The sequence below is a fragment of the Stegostoma tigrinum genome, chromosome 21 (genome assembly GCF_030684315.1).
Source record: "Stegostoma tigrinum isolate sSteTig4 chromosome 21, sSteTig4.hap1, whole genome shotgun sequence".
NCBI lineage: Eukaryota > Metazoa > Chordata > Chondrichthyes > Orectolobiformes > Stegostomatidae > Stegostoma > Stegostoma tigrinum.
This window is the reverse complement of record NC_081374.1, coordinates 47,673,105-47,690,511: the sequence shown is the minus strand read 5'-3', so window position 1 is coordinate 47,690,511 and position 17,407 is coordinate 47,673,105. Positions and strand designations below refer to the sequence as shown.

Here is a 17,407-nt window from a genome sequence, read left to right as displayed (position 1 = left end):
CAGTCCCACCTGCCTGTTCCTGGTCCATATGCTTCCAAATCTTTGCTGTTCATGTTCATGTACTTATCCAAATATCTTTTGAATGTTGTAACTGTACCCACATCCACCACTTCCTCAGAGTTCATTCCACACATGAACCACCCTCCATATAAAACATGCCCCCCATGTCTTTTTTAAATCTCTCTCCTTTCACCTTTAATGTGACCCCTAGTCTTGAAATCCCCCACCCTAGAGAAAAGACAACTACCACTAACTCTATCTCTACCCCTCATTGTTTATAAACTTCCATAAGGTCGCTTCTCCTACTCCTGTCAACTTATTGAATTTGACCTCATTCTTGCTTAAATTCACTGTGCAGCCTACTTTTTACTGTTGTTTCAGATGTATTCTCTATTCTATTATCCGAGAAGCCCTGGATTTTGGTTTCTTTGCCTTTCTGCCTTGTTGTAATGGACTTTGCCCGTACCTCCGACATCTCCTCCATAGATATCACTGTTTTGATAAACATTTCCTTGTTAGTTTTTTGTTCAATTTCACTCTGATTAGATACCTTCTCAATGCATTGAAGTTGTCCTCTTCCAGCTTCAAAGTTAAACTTTCGATTGGTGCTTGAATGTCTCTATTACTAATCTAACTGTGTACAACGATCGCTCTTACCCAAGTGTTCCGCCACTGACACTTGCTCCTCTGAACCTACCTCGTTTCCCAGCAGGAACATCCCTTGCAAGGTTCCTCTTTGAGTTGGACTAGGAACACACTGAACAAGGAAGTTTGCTGAAAACATTTTAAAAGTGCCACACTGTTTCCCCTCTATCCTTCACTGTGCCCTAACATTAATTGCTTAAATGTCAGTTGGGTAAATCTCACCTCCCCCCATTTTTTGGTATTTTTTGCATCTGTGACTTTCCTGCTGTTTTGGGCAGCTGAAAAAGGAAATACTGAGCAGGCTTTATAACTTGCACTCATCAGGACACATAGAAGCATACCAAATTTATTTATACTGTTTCCCAATGTTGCCCTCCCTTCTCTTCCAATTCTGCAGCCTCACCATTCATTTGGTTCTTTCCTGCTATTTCTGCATTTAGTGTTTGGTGCTGGGTATCATCCAGCATCACTGTCTTTGATTTTTAATTTACTTTTAACTTTTCTTTCCTAGCTTTTTAACTTCCTGCCTTTCATTGGACAAGTGCATATTGTTTCTCACTCCTCTCTTTCAGAATTCTGCATCCATTCAGTAGGCATCCTGAATTCAACTCTGTGACTCCAGGAATGTCTGCCTATTTCAACAACAAATCCCCATCACTATTTTGCTTTTCCAATTTTCTTCCCCGTGGCCTGGTACCACTGATCCTGCAAGGGGTATTGGGGGCTCAACACTGGCTGAACTCCTAAAGAGGCATAATCAGCCTCACCATCATTCAGAAGAGAAAGTGATGACCCCCGCACTCCTTCCCTGATCTCTGGTGGTCATCTATTGGCCCTGTAGCTGAAGAATGTGCAGGCACAAGATGACAGTCTCGAGGAAACCTGCAGCAGATGTAGGCCTCGTCCTCATGCTGCCCATGTTCCCAAACCCAGAGCTGGAGCTCCTCCAACTGTTCCCACTTTCTGCGGATGTGCTTGCCCAGGGTTTGGGGGGCATCACCCAGAAAGTGTCTGACAGAACTCTGCCTCAGTTGATTAGATCAGCAACTAAAGCTTCCAGAATGAAACTTTGTGTCTCAAAATCTGAATCTCATTTGAATTAGAGGTAGTTTAAATATTTTCAAAAAACTTATACTCACCACCCTTCCTCGTGACGTCACAACTTCCTCATCCATGTTTACTCATCACTTTCTCAATTCGCTCCGTCTTTGTTTTCTGCCATTTCTGACTCCACCATCAATTTCAATCCTTGGGCCCCTCCAGTGGTTCCCTAAGCTCAGCAGATCTGTGCTTTGAGCCTCTTTGGTCTCAGATTGGTGTCTCCTTTACATTGGCAAGACTGGGAGACCACTTTGTGGAACCATTGAACTTTCTCCACAGGAATGGCCCTGAACACCCCAGTTGCTTGCCATTTTAGTAAGCTACTTTCATGCTAACATTTCTGTCCTGGGCCTACTGCAATGTTCCAATGAAACACAACACCCAAGCTGAGGGATAACACCTCACTTTCTGCTTACCCACTTGCAGCCTCAAGATCTCAATATTGAACTCAAAACTTTCACCACACCACCCATCCCCCAACACTTCCATCCAATGCCATTGAGTCCTGCAGGTCTACAGCACAAAAAAACAGACTCTGGCCCATCACATCCATTCCAGTCAGAAATAACCACTTTACTGTTCTGATCTCATTTTCCAGCACTTGGCTCATAGCCTTGTATGGCCAGGCATCCCCAGCGCGCATTTAAACACTACTAAAATGTTATGAGGGTTTCTGCCTCTATCAACCTCACAGGTAGTGAGTACCAGATTCCCACCACGCTCTGGGTGAAAAGATTTTTCTTCACATCTCCTCTAAACCTTCTAACCCTTATCTTAAATCAATGCCCTTGGTCATTAATCCCTCCAGCAAGGGGAAAAGTAAAGTATTCTTCTTGTCAACCCAGTCTATGCCCCTCATAACTTATACATCTCAATCATGTCTGCCCTGCACCCCCCACCACGTCCACAACCACCACCTAAGGGAAACAACCCCAGTCTGTCCAATCTCTCTCCATAGCTAAAACTCTCTCCAGCCCAGGCAACATCCTGGTAAATTACCTCTGCACCCTCTATCACATCCATCCTATAATGTAGATTCCAGAACTGCACACAGTACTCCATCTGTGGCCTAAACAACATTTTATACAGTTCCAGCATAACTCCCCTATTAAACTCTATGCCTCAGTTAATAAACTATGTGCCATCTTAACCAGTTTATCTACCCATCCTGATACTTTTAAGGCACCTGTGTACATGCACGGAAAGGTCCCTCTGATCCTCAATGTTTCCTATGGTCCTACCTTCATGTATTCTCTTGCCTTGCTTGTCCTGACCCTACCTTGTACTTATCTGGATTAAATTACATTTGCCTCAATCAGTCCTTCTGACCAGCTCATCTATAACCCCCTGTAATCTAAGGCTATCCTCCTCTGTATTTACCACCCCACCAATTTTTGTAATATCTGCAAATTTACTCATCAACCCTCCTACATTCAAGTCCAAATCATTTACATAACCCACAAACAGCAAGGACCCCAACACTGACCCTTGTGGGATTCCATTAAACATAGAGAATCCATTCTGTCTGTTTCACACCTTAATTCACACCCCTTTCACATATCTTTCTCGATCTCCACTATTAACAACCCCTTTGTCTTTTACACTAAGCATTTGCCTCTCTATAAAAAGGTATTAAAAAAATTAAACATCTTTCAGCTCTGAAGAGTCATACCAGATTTGAAATGTTAACTTTGCTTCTCTCCAAGAAGCTGCCAAACCTTCTGAGTTCCTCCTGCCTTCTGTTAGTTTTACCTGACATGTACTGTCTGAAGTTTGAACTATACCCCAGCCAAGTGCACACCTCTGTATCCTGGTCTTATTCCCGACCCTGCTCAGTTTTACAGAGGCTAGTGATTGTGACTGTTTTTATAAAACATTCTAACACACTGTGACCAATCCACTCTCAGCAGCACCTGTTCTGTTCACTTCTGTCAATTAAAAACACATTTCTGCTCCACTGTCTTCAGGGCAATCCTCAACCTTCCATCACCTGGACAAAAGATGAGCAGCCTGTGGACCAGGCACGTGTGAACATCCGGAATAGCCCCAGGGATACTATCCTATTCATCAGGAAACTGGAAAGAAAGGATTCGGGGAAGTACAAGCTGACAGCACAGACAGACAGCCTGGTGGATGAAGTGGCCATTGACATCCAGGTTGTGGGTATGCAAATATAAATTATTTAGCAATATCCTCTGAATTAAAAGACAGTTATTATAAATCTTCTGGACTTCTAAGTGGATTCAGGCAATGCATAGTTATGATTGTGTCTGTAACAACACACTTCTGTCCATGTCAGAAGCTTTCTGGTTTTAGGTCTGAGTCCAGTAACTGAGCAGAAGATTCAGGTTGACATTTGAATGAAGTGGGGCAATGTATTGCAGTCAGACGTGCCATGGTTTGGATGACATGTTATCCTGAGCCCTTGTACTCTGCGGTGAATGCAAATTTAAATTAAAATCCATGGCAGTTGTGCGAAGAGCACCAGGGGGCATCTTGGTATAGTATACTAGCCAACATTTATCTCTCTCCCAATATATGTGCAATACATGATTCGGTGACCATGTCACTGTACAATTGATATGCACAGACTGCACTTCCTTTACTTAACGTCTCAAAAAAAATTCTAGCGGCTTTCGTGAAGTGATTAGGGTTGTCCAGACTCTGAAATGTGCTTTCAAAAATGTCGTTTCATATTATTTTTCTGTAACTATCAATTTTTATAGAGCATGAGGAGTAATAGATTAGACAAACAGTGCTCTTTTTCCTCAGAGCAGAGGAGATTGAGAGGGGACGTATTTGAGGTATAAAAATAATAAGGGACATAGACAGAGTAGACAAGAACAGATGTTTCCTCTTGATGGTGGGATTGATGACTGGAGACATAGATTTAAGGTTAGGGGCAGGGAGTTTAGTTGAGATGGTATGAAAAGCTTTGACACCCAGAGGATGGTAGGAATCTGGAACTCTCTGCCTATAAGAGTGGTAAAGGCAGAAACCTTCATAGCATTGAGGAAGTATTTAGATGTGGACTTGTGATGCCAAGACAAACAAGATTATGGGCCAAGTGTGGGAAATGGGATTAAAATAGTTAAATGGCAGGTTTTACTTTGCCCACTGTAAGCTGAAGGATTTTTTCTGCACTGGAGACTTCTATGACTCTAACAGAACCAAAATGGGTAAATACAGTTAGGATACAGAAGATATGATCTAACTCTGAGCTCCAATCCCTTTGCAGCAAGTTGTGAAATTAAATTCTATTAATATTTGTAAAAGGGCGGCTGACAGGCTGAGATGGAAGCGCCAGCCTAACCCATACTCTGGGAGATTTTAAGCCTCCCAAACTGAACATGTCAAACTTCACATGGGATTGAATGGAAGGGACCATTGCCAGGGTGGTCAGGGGAACTGACCCACTCTGTTATTGCCCAGATACCCAACTGGCAAGGACCAGAGTGCTCTGCCTTCTCGTACACAGCCTGAAATGGCTGGACTGAAAGAGCAATAGCTGGGATATCCTCCAGAATCCTCATCCTTAAAATCAGAAGCGTGACAGCCAGGGAGAGAGGAAACTGTGGTGAGAAAAGGTTCCATCCCAATGATTAGCCGCTTTGCTCCCCAAAAGAGCCTGGTTATCACCTCGCAACATGATTTAAGACACCTCACTAATTGGGTAACCATGGTTTGACTTTGCAGAGAAACCTGGCCCTCCACAGAACTTGAAGATGCTCGACGTGTGGGGATTTAATGTGGCACTGGAATGGCAGCCACCTGCTGACAATGGAAACGCTGAGGTCAATGGCTATACCATTCAGAAAGCTGACAAGAAAACAGGGGTAATTGGAGGCAACATCAATTTGATCCTTGTTAGGCACTGTTGTTTTCATTCATTGATCAGCGTGACAGAGGTGCCATAATATTTTCCATTCTAATGGAACCTCAAACTTGCCTGCTGTTATTCTTCCTGGCCAAATTCTCATTCATCCCAGACGTTAGTCTGGATGGGAGTGTTTGAGTTGAAGTTGCGCACCAAGGGCTTGACGACAGAATTTAGGCTGATGGTGCATTGCAGCAGGACTGAGGGAAGGCAACAAATTTCATGAGGTCCATCTCTTGGAGACCTAAATTTGAGCCCCATCTGACCTTCTCAGCAAGACTCCAAATCAGTGTTCAAACAAGGAAAAGTAGTTCTTCCCAGTCTCCACATTTTATGCCTCATCAGGTCTTTTTAATTCTGTATTGATCCTGGGATTTAGCTGTGCCAAAAATGACTACTGTGCTCCTGAGATGCTGCTGGGCCTGCTGTGTTCATCCAGCCTCACATTTTATTATCTTGGATTCTCCAGCATCTGCAGTTCTCATTATCACTGCAGCAGTGCGACAGTGATTTAGAGTATATAACTGACTGTGAATGGAGAGTGAGGTTGTGAAAGGGGCTATCACTGTCAGTATTTCCATCCATTTGCATCAGAATGGGGAGCTTTTTGAGTTCTTTGCACTTTTTTGAAAAGCCAGTTGGCTGACTGAAGCAATGACTTGTGCTCTTATCTGTAAGCAGTGACTTTCGCCATGCAATCTGCAGCCCAGTATTGAAATCTGTCTCTAGCCTTCACTGCCTCACTGACTGGGAGATTGGCACTAACTAGTCCCAAATCACAATGCTGTACTTATTGCAGTGAACAACCAGGGCATGTGTCAATAACCTCATCAATAGCAGCACTATCTGAGGTGCTATGATCTACAGTGTGAGCTCTGACACTGGGGTAGGTATGTTTGCCACTGAAGGACCAAACCTCATATACCCCAGGTGCAGGAGTCTGAGTACATACCCACACAAGGCCATGAACCAATTGTAGCTAGGACTGGCTGAATGAGAAAACCCATTCAATTAGTCACAAGCCCCTTCTCCAAACTCATCCAGCATCACTCACCCAGCTCCCTTCTCATCTCTCTATCATCTCTATCTACCTATCATTCTGGCACTTATCTCTGAATCAGCAGTCTATTATGGGGTAACCTATCTAAGGTTTTTGAAAATCCAGAGATACCACGTTATTCCAATACCAATTGTGTTAAGCCACTGCAGAAACTTAAAAAAAAACGCACAAAGCACCCAGCTTTAGGCTACACACCAGAAACTGTGATGGTTTATCCTGACCACCTGACCAGGCATAATCCTCTTCACTCATTGTGAGAGATAGTCAAGCAACAGCTGTATTCATGGAATCACACCTTACACCCAGTGTCTCAGACACCACCATCGCCATCCCTGGGTATGTCCTTTTCTACCAGTCGACTGTGTAGTGTGGCACTATCACTGTACTAAATGGGATAGACTTTGAACAGATCTAGCAACTCAAAACTAGTCATCAGCAGCAACAGAATTATCAGAACACCAGTGTCATGTCCTTGATCAAAGATTTGAAATAAGAATCAATACAGCAAAGTTCGGGGTGGGGGGGAGGTTGCAGCTAGGGGAGACTAAATGCACCATGTTCAATAAAATATGGAATGCATTGATAGTAACAAAGACTTGCAGCCCCCTCTGCTCCCTCCACCCTTTGCAGTGACAGTTTGTCATCCACACAAACTACATGAACAATTGTTTCCAATTATGTATCAACAAGCTTTCTTCCCAAGGACAATCCTAAAATGGGACAAGCTGCCAGATCATTTTAATTCATCAAATCCACTTCTAGATGATACCTACTTATAATGTTATTCCTGTAAATATACGATTTCTGTTATTAATGTAGGCATCAGAGTATGGTGACGTAAACACTTTTCACAATTTATTTAAAAATACATGTGACAAAATACTATTTTATACTCTAAAACAACTTGCAACCCCACGGATTACAAAATTCTTCACTGTACCATTACCATTAAGTCAGGGGATCAACTCGGGTTTAATGAAGAGTGCAGGTATAAAAAAGGACATCTTGCTAAACTGCATAAGCAGCAAGTAATCAACAGAGCTAAGCGATTCCACAACCAACAGGTCAGATCTAATCTCTACAGTCTCACAGCCAGTTGTGAATAGTGGTGGACAATTAACAACTCACTGGAGCAAGAGCCTCCACAAATATCACCACTGGTAATATCAAGGCTGGGAGAGGGACCAAAGTCATCAATGTAAAAGACAAAGCTGAATGCACTCCATACTGCAGAGGGTATGGAATCTGATACTATTCCACAAGAATACTTGTGCTTCCGAATTAGCCACACCCCAAGCCAAGCTGTTCCAGTCCAGCTGTAACACTGGCATCTACCCGTCAAAGTGGAAAGTTGCCCAGTTATGTCCTGTACATAAAAAGCCTGATAGCATTCAGTCCTTGCTGCATTTGATGGATTGCGCTAGTATCTAAGGCGTGGCTAATTGTACTGAACATTGTTGGCTACTGATTGCACATCCCCACTTCTGACCTTATGATTGAGAGAAGGTCATTGATGAAGCAGCTGAAGGTGGTTGGGCCAAAGACACTGGCCTGAAGAACTCCTACAGTGATGTCCTAGAGCTGAGATGATTGACCTCCAACAACCACAAATATTTTCCTTTGTGCCAGGTATGACTCCAAATAGTAGAGAGTTTTCCCCTGATACCAATTGATTCCTCTTTTGCTAGGCTGCTTGCTGTAACACGACGTGGCTTTGATGTCAAGGCCTGTCACACTCACCTCACCTCTGGAATTCCGTTCTTTTGTCTACGTGTGAACCAAGGTTGTAATGAAGACAGGAGCAGAGTGGCCCTGGTAGAACCCGAACTGGGCATCACTGAGCAGCTTATTGCCTTCCATTGCTTTACTGATGATAAAGAGTAGACCGATGAGGTGGTTATTGGTCAAGTTAGATTTGTGCTGCTTTTTATGTACAGGACATACCCGGGCTATTTTCCATATTGTTGGGTAGATGCCAGTCTTGGAACTGTACTGGAACAGCTCGGGATGGGAACAGCAAGTTCTGGAGCACAAGTTTGCAGTACTATTGCCAGAGTGTGATCAGGGCTTATAGCCTTTGCAGTATTCAGTGCCTCCAACTATTTTTTGCTATCACATGGAGTGAATCAATTGCCTTATGATATTTTATTAAATTAAAGCTGTTTGAAAAATACAGCATGCTGTTTGCTCTTCCCATATAGCCATAAAAAGGTTCCAACTTCAATACTTATTCAATTCCCTTTTGAGAGTTTCTATTAGATCCATTCCTATTGCCTTTTCTAATTATGTGTTCCAGAGGATAACTCTCTGTGAAAGACTAAATATAAAACTCCCTCCTGTCACTTGGCTGATCTGAAACCTTGCCTCTCTTTCCTTTTCCAAAGAGGCTGACGGACCTACTGAGTATTTCCAGAATGTTCTATTCTTATTTCTGATCTTCGGTGTTGATTTCTCATTGTTCAGTCATGTTACCTCGTGCCCTCATGTCCTCTGATCACTGACACTTCTGCAAGTGGTCATTTTCAAACTCTGTAGTCTGGAAACTCCTTAAGGTTTTGAACACCACAAACAAATTTCTCTTGAATGTTCCCTGCTCTGAGGAGGACAGTTTTTTTGCTCAGACTGCCCACTTAGCCTGACTGGTTTGTTGGTGTGTTCTTATATGTTGTAAGGTCTTTATGAGATACAAGGATACAGTGTGTATGAAGACAGCTTCTGATGCACATATTCTCTCCTTCTCTTCCCCTTTTACATCAGGAATGGTTCACTGTGATTGAGAAGTGCCATCCCTGCTCCTACACTGTCTCCAACCTGGTGATGGGCAATCGGTACAACTTCCGGGTCTTCTCTGAGAACCTGTGTGGACTGAGTGAGACAGCAGCACAGTGCAAGGATACAGCTAACATCCCCAAAATAAGTAAGAGCTCACTCCCCGATAAACAACCCAGGCAACTGGCCTCCTTAGCCTCCGCAAGGAGAGCCTGGCTCAGTCCCAGTCAAACGGGGAGCAGGAAACCTCAGCCAAACCTTCCCACATCTTGTATTGGTGGAGATGGGTCACTGGGCAGGGAAATGAGCTGATCTCAGGATTTGGGTCAGTCAGTGAAAGGAGTTGACCTCTGCATTCACTGACGTTTTGTGTTTAGTTTGTGGATACCAGCAATCTGAATAGGTAAAAGGAGATGAGAAGGCCAGAAGGAACAGCCATTACTGAATGGCGTGTGAGATATTGGGATGTTGAAATGTCCAACATGTAGTCCCTGCATCCACACTTTCTGACTACTGCCCCTTAGCCCAGCATTCTCTGATCCCAGCACTGGGACCCCCACCCCTAATCCCAGAGTCCTATACTGTGCAGCTCCTCCCCTGGACCTTGCTGTGAAGGCCCCCCGCCTCCACGAACCAGAACCTGCTCTGACCAACTCCCCCTTCACAACATTCCCCAAGCCCATGCTGTTAGACAGCCCACCCTATTCAGTCTCACACTTCCAAGCCCAACGGCTGTTTGACACATGCCTGTCCCACAGTGACCACCTTCCCTGGGACAGCTTACCAGCTGTTATATAGGAAAGCTGTTTAAAACCAGTTCAGCTTGTACATCCAGTGATGCCAATGAGAAAGCCAAACTTCTGAAAATCCTGCTCCCATCCTACTCCCTCTCCCACCCTTGCATGTCTCCTCAGATTGTGAAGCTCCCTCCCCTCAGGCTATTGAGGAGAACTGCACTGTTTGTGAATCAGGGCCATCCCTACGGCATCAATCACTGGGAGGACATCCCAAGGACGAAAATGGTTCACAGATCCTGTGCTGATTGATCACTGATCCTGGGTTCAAAGAACGGAATCTCATACTGTATGGAAGAATGCCATTCAGCCTACCAAGTCCCTCGGAAGAGCATCATACTTGGACCCACCCCGCTATCCTATCCAATGGCCAATCCACCTAACCTGCACCTGGACTGTGGGAGGAAACCGGAGCACCTAGAGGAAACCCACAGAGACAGTCACCTGAGGCTGGAATCAGACCTGGTTCCCTGGTGCTGTGAGGCAGCAGCGCTAAACACTGAGCACTGTGCTGCCTTGATCACTGATCCTGGGGTAGTCACCAATACCAAGCTGATCACTGATCCTGCATTAGGTTGAGGATGGCTTATATCATCCTCTGTTCTTCAGTATCTGGCTGTCACAGTGGGTGTGAATAAACTATTTAAAGCTTACCTCTCTGTGAAGTCCAAGATGTTTCTAACTCAGAAATGAATAAATGAACAGAATGCAACCTGTCCTAGCTCAGGATTTGGTGAACACAATACAACCCACCATCACAAACTCAACAGTATCTTGGAATAGAAGTTCATCAATTCCTGGTCTGCATAGTCCAGAATCAACCATTGTAGGACAAGTAGTTCATTACATGACTACTGACCAAGCTTAGCCTCTATCAATAACTGACAGTAATGACCACCTCTATTTACAGGTAGCCCATATAATGCCCCTGTGTACCAAGAGAAAGACTTCAATGAAGCCCCTAAATTTACGCAGCCTCCAGTGGACAAGACTGCAACTGAGGGATTCACCACCAAACTCTTCTGCAGTGTCCGAGGAAATCCCAAGGTAAGTCACAGATACACTCTCCTACGCCGTGTGTTGTAGTCTCACAGTCAGACACACATACACACCCTGAATATTACTCCCTGTGAAACTCTCCTGTAGTCTTTTCAGTTATCCATATCATCCACAAAACCCATATCCTCACACAACACCCAGAGTGATTTGAATATGATTACAAAACTACCTTATCTCTTACAGCCCAGAATCAGTTGGCTGAAGAATCAGATGTTGATTGACCAAAACCCCAAGTTCAGAATTCTGACCAACGAAGGGATCTGTACACTGGAGATCCGCAAGCCCAGCACCTTTGATGGAGGAGTCTACACATGTAGAGCAGTCAATGCACTTGGAGAAGCAGTAGCAGACTGCAGGCTCAATGTGAAAAGTAAGTTGGAATGAGCTGGTATTTTGAAACCTAGCATGAACCAAACCTTCAAAAATTTCAATTATTAAGATTGACATATTTATGCAGCAAGATCCAACAAACAGCAACTATAGTGACTAGTTTAGTAATGCTGACTGAGCAAAAAATATTGGTGGCAAGGAGAATCTGTCTACTTTTCTCCAGAACAGTGCAGTGAGATCTTTAATTCCACCTCAGTGGGCAGATTTGGCCTTGGTCAAAACTCTCAGAATTAGGACAGCATTTCCAACAGTGCAGCTCTCCCTCAGTATAACATGGAGAATATAGACCTCGATAATGGATGAAAGACTTTGTATTGGGGTTGGTCTGAACTAAGAGAAAGAAAGAATTGTATTCACATGGCACTTCACAGCCAGTGAATTACTCTCGATTTGTAATCATTCATGTAATAAAGGAAACACAGCAGTCAATTTGTACACAAGCAGCAATGTGATTATAAATAATAATCTATTGATCAAGATAGCCTGGTAATCAATTGATAAGCATTGGTTAGAGAACCCCTCCACAAAACAGGGCAATAGTGTCCTCAATATCCACCTGAGGGGACAGATGAAGCAGCAGTTTGACATCTCATCCAAATGGTGGCAGCTCCAACTGTGCAGCACCCCCTCAGCATTGCACTAGACTGTCAGTCTTTATTGTGGTACTCAAGTCCTGGAGTGGGCCTTGAACACAGATCTGTGTGATTTTAGATGTACAGGTGGTATCAACAAAGCCACACAGTGCAGCTGATATCTAACAACCAAGGGAGAGACTAAAGTCTTGGAGCCAGTAGTGTCTAGTGTGTATTTTAAAGACTGAGATAAGGAGGAATTTTTTTCCCCCCCCCCTGAGGTTTGAGATTTTTTGGCACTCTTTCCTAAAGAGTGGTTGAGGTAGGATCATTGAATACTTTTAAGGCAGAGTTAGACAAATACTTGACTAATAGAGTAGTAAAACACATCAGGGGAGGCAGGAAAATGGAATCAAGGTCAGGATCAGTTCAGCCATGAACTTACTGAATGGGAGGGCAGGTTTGAGTGGCTGAGGGGTGTACTCCTGATCAAATGTTTATATGAAAACCCATGGAATTGCCTGTAATTACTTGTGTTATTACTCCTGGCTATGTTCTCTAAAGACCAGAAATTTAAAACAGATTGTTTAGTTCCTGTTTGATCAAAAGTTGAGGCCATTGAATGTATAAATCGGGAGACACAAATTCAAAGGGAATCAAAACTCATTCATGCCGACCAGATATCCTACATTAATCGAGACCCATTTACCAGCATTTGCTCCCTATCCCCCTCAACCTTTGCTCTTCTTGTACCCATCCAGATGCCTTTTAAATGTTGTAATTGTACCAGCCTCCCCCACTTCCTCTGGCAGGTCATTCCTTACATGCACCACCCTCTGCGTGAAAAAGTTGCCCCACAGTCCCTTTTTAAATCTTTCCTCTCTCACCTTAAACCCCATGCCCTCTAGTTTTGCACTCCCCCACCCCAGGGTCTATTCACCGTATCCATGCCCCTCATGACTGTATAAACTTCCATAAGGCCACCCCTCCGCCTCCGATGCTCCAAGGAAAATAGCCCCAGCCCATTCAGACTCTCCCTGTAGCTCAAACCCTCCAAACCTGGTAACATGCTTTATAAATCTTTTCTGAACCCTTTCAAATTTAATGACATCTTTCCTGAAAAAGGGAGACCAGAATTAAATGCAGTATTCTAAAAATGACCTAACCAATGTCCTGTACAGCCACAACATGACCTCCCCACTCCTATACTCAATGTACTAACCAATAACGGCAAGTGTACAAAAAATAGTGTATGATTAGAGTTAATAAACCACTTAGCTGTTCCCCAGCTGTGAGGAACTCCTGATACTGAGTTCTCTAAGGTCAGTAGTGAAATTCCACTGTTGTTTATTTTTCTTAGACTGAACTCCCATGTCCAGAGATACTTGAAATTAACAGCACAGGCAGTCAGCTGTGAAAGTTCAGTGCTCTGTCAATCAGATGTGCAGGTTCACTGTTCCCTTTTCTCACCTCCCATGTCGTACCTGCTCCACCTCTTGTTTTATTATACCATTGATTTGATCTTTTCTTCCCCAAAGTTCCAAAACAATGTACCAGCTAATAAAACTGTAAGTACTGCTCCAAGAAGTTGAGGAAATCAGCTCCAACATTTAAAATACCTCAAAAACAGAGCAGCTCCTTCAGCTGCAAAGTTCTCCCATCCTCCATCTTGGATTATCCAGAATCCATTCTTCCTTTCACCAGGGTTTTTTTCACTTTTTTGCAAGAGACATAGGACAATAGGGGCACTGACTGCAAACTCTCTTAGTTACTGGTTAAAGGCAACAGTTTATAGCAACTAGTGAGTAAATTAACTGACTTTCTTCAGGGTTCAGGTATTTTCACTGCAGAGAATCACAAACACCTCTGTCTTCCCAACAGTTTGAACAGATTTCCCTTTATCATTCACACCCATGTGCTGTTCAGCTGCCCATCAACCAACCGGAGAGCTGTGGTCAGGGTGATGACCTTTGGCATCCACAAATCATTATGATTGCAGAAACCAATCAGCTATCTGTTTCCAGCCAACAAACTGCAGTGCCTGCACTGGTGCCTATACAAACATCTTTCCCCACTGATTAAACCACACGTAATGAGTTTCAGTAACTTGTTTCCAAACGTGCAACAATTACTTACACAGCCCTTGATTTTTAAACTTCTTTTTCCCCTTTAGAAAAGGAAATAATGTCTTTACACAACAGAATTTAGAAACAAGATTTGCAGCTGAGGAAAGTGCTGGACTGTAGAGAGACAGCAATAGTGGAATTAGTTTGGGATTGATAAAGGGACAGAGTGTGGTAGTGAGGCTAATATTAGTGTCAAATGTTTACCGTTGTCAAGTTGGTGAGTCTTTCACAGCTGAATCAGAAGATGTTTTCAGCCAAAGGATGGTGAACCTTTGCAAAACTCTGCATGAAAAGGTGATGGAAGCAAAAGCTTTGATTGTTTTTAAGACTTTATTACCTGAAACCACCCTCTTGGATGTATATAAAATATCCACAGGAACAGGGCTGTTATGTGTCAAATGGGGTATAATGTAGAAAGATGTGAAATCATTTGTTTGTCAGCATGAATAAAAATCATATTCTTTAAATGGTATATGAGTGCAGAGCTCTGAGAGGGATCTGGGTGTCCTCGTGCAATAAATGTAAAAGTTTGTCTGCAGACACAGCAAGTAATCAGGAAGGCTGATAGAATGCCGTTGTTTATCATGAAGGGGGTTGAATGTAAAAATACGGAGGTTATGCTTCAGTTATACAGGGCATTGATGAGACTACATCTGCTATGCTGTGTAGAAGATTGGTCACCTTATTTAAAGAAGGCTGTAAAAGAATTGGAAGAACTTCAGTCTGATACCAGAATGGACAAATTATCTAATGAGGAAGAATTGTACAAGTTAGGCTTGCATGCAGTGTTGTTTAGAAGTGTAAAAAGACTTTATTGAAATATGCAAGAACTCAAGGGTGGAGGTGGAGATTTTTCCACTTGCGGGAAAATCCAGAACTAGTAGTCACTTTAAAATTAGGGTTACCCATTTCAAGAGATAATAAAAATGCTTTCATTCAAAGGACAGTGAGTCTTTGGAAACTCTTCCTGAGAAGACAACGCTAGCAGTTTTGACTGTTCTTAAGGTAGAAATAGATAGATTCTTGATAGAAGAGTGAAAGATGAACGGGAGAAGGCAACAATGTGTACTCATCAGATTAGTTAAGATCTTGTTGAATGATGGAACAGGGTTGGGGCTGAATGGCCTCCTCCTACTTCTCATTCAAACATTCATAACCCTGTTGTTGTGACCAACAAACCAATGTCATTGTAGCAGATGATCTGGTCATTATCACATTGCTGTTTTTTGGCAAGTTATTCTTTGAAAATGCTTCTCTCTTTAATATGTCTGGTGATTGTGTTGGGCAAATGCAAGTTTTATCGAGATTGAGTTTACATTCTGAGATGAGAATGGAGCTGTGGGTTTAGTTTAATATATGTGTAGAAACGTTGTTACAGGGTGATAGTGTTTCTGGGGAATAAGATTCCCAGTACACATGCAAGTGCCATCTAGAAACAATGTTTAAAAAATGGTAGAAACACAAATCCATGTTTCTTTCCCCCCTTCAGTGCTCTGCCCTTCACGGGAATTTGATATGGGCAGTAGTCTGCAAGTAGTCTGACGAAGGGTCGCCAGACACGAAATGTTAGCTCTGATTTTTCTCTTCACAGATGCTGCCAGACCAGCTGAGCTTTTCCAACAATTTTTGTTCTTGGTCTTGATTTACAGCTTCCACAGTTTTTTTTTGTAGCCTGCAGTTGTTTTCCATCCTTCAAAAATCTGAGAACCCTCAACCTTCATATCTACTTTCTATTCTTCCAACAATGATGTCTTAGCTTGACCTCTCCTTGATACACCTTATAATGCTCACACACCTTTTCCCCTCAACTCTTTGTGAACTCCATGAAACTCAAATTCTTTCAAACCTGAATACTAGCTTCTATACCCAGGCTGTGCTGCTAATTTCTCTTTCGCTGCTGGACATGACACAAAACAAAGTTTACTGCACTTAAGGGCTGATTTTTAAAAGTTCTATCATTTGCTTCTGCTAACCTACAGCTGTTTGTTCTCCCTTCTCTCCATAGCCTGTGGCCCTTCAGTCTCTCTCTGTCTCTCAATCGTCTTATTGATGGAGTTCAGTTTCTTAGGAGGGTTGTAAGTGATCATTGATTAAAAATCGTGAGTGAATATAGCCAGTGAGTGCAAGGGGTAACAGATGAAAGAAGCTTGGTGTAAGTAAAATCACCGGGCAACAGAATTTTAGACAACCTTGTGTTTATAAAGAGTACAATTTGGGAGACTGTCCAGGAGCGTGCTGGAAGGCTGACGGGGACCTGTTACAGATGTGTACAATTGAAGGTCATAGATATATTGGTTAGGAATACACATTAGCTATTAGTCTAGGAGTCAATAACCAGAGGAACTGATTTTAAGGTAAAACTAAGAGGGGAGTTGAGAAATATTTTCATTCCGAGGGGAACTGCAGTCTGGAACCTACTGCCTGAAGGGGTGGCTCAGTCAGAAATGTTTGTAACAGCTAATCAATAGTTAGTTATTGTCTTGGTTTCCAGTTATTGACCTGGAATTGAAAATAAATGAGATTAGTATAGTCAGATCTTTGACTGGTACAGATGGGGTCCTCTGCACTATAAGCATTTTTGAGGCTTAGGAGGCAGGGCTAAAACTGCAAAGGTGGAAAAAGTGTTCTTGAGTAAATAGGGCTCGGTGGCTCTATTCAGATAGTGAAGAAGCCACAATTGCAAATGTCCAATACATCCTCAAAATTGGTGAGGTAGTGGTGACAGAACAACAGGATAAGTCAGGATTATTTGGTATTGAGGTAATCGTAATAGCTCAGACACATCTCACACAGATAGTTAGATGTTATCACAATTTTCCCAACAGCCCTGCTTTCTTAAGCAAGCTACATTCAAATTGACAGATATTCCTACAAATGGGATAGTACCTTCCATGTCACAGGGAGAATGACCTTTCTTTCACAAACATCCTGTGGAATGCTTTACAAGGTGAGTAAGCATTTCTACAAGTGAGTTTATAAACTCTACATAAATCACCCTGTAAATTAATCTGGTA

The 17,407-nt window shown here is 42.8% G+C and overlaps 1 protein-coding gene across 2 annotated transcripts in view; it reads left to right on the top strand.

The window, feature by feature from the left end:
* Positions 1–17,407, top strand: part of LOC125462703 (myosin-binding protein H-like) — a 51,058-nt gene that overhangs the window by 24,521 nt on the left and 9,130 nt on the right. For both annotated transcript variants that reach the window (XM_059653512.1, XM_059653511.1), the window contains exons 5-9: positions 3,714–3,909; positions 5,443–5,582; positions 9,441–9,600; positions 11,157–11,293; positions 11,489–11,675. In XM_059653512.1, coding sequence (XP_059509495.1) covers positions 3,714–3,909; positions 5,443–5,582; positions 9,441–9,600; positions 11,157–11,293; positions 11,489–11,675 — 820 coding nt within the window. The remainder of the gene's footprint in view (positions 1–3,713; positions 3,910–5,442; positions 5,583–9,440; positions 9,601–11,156; positions 11,294–11,488; positions 11,676–17,407) is intronic.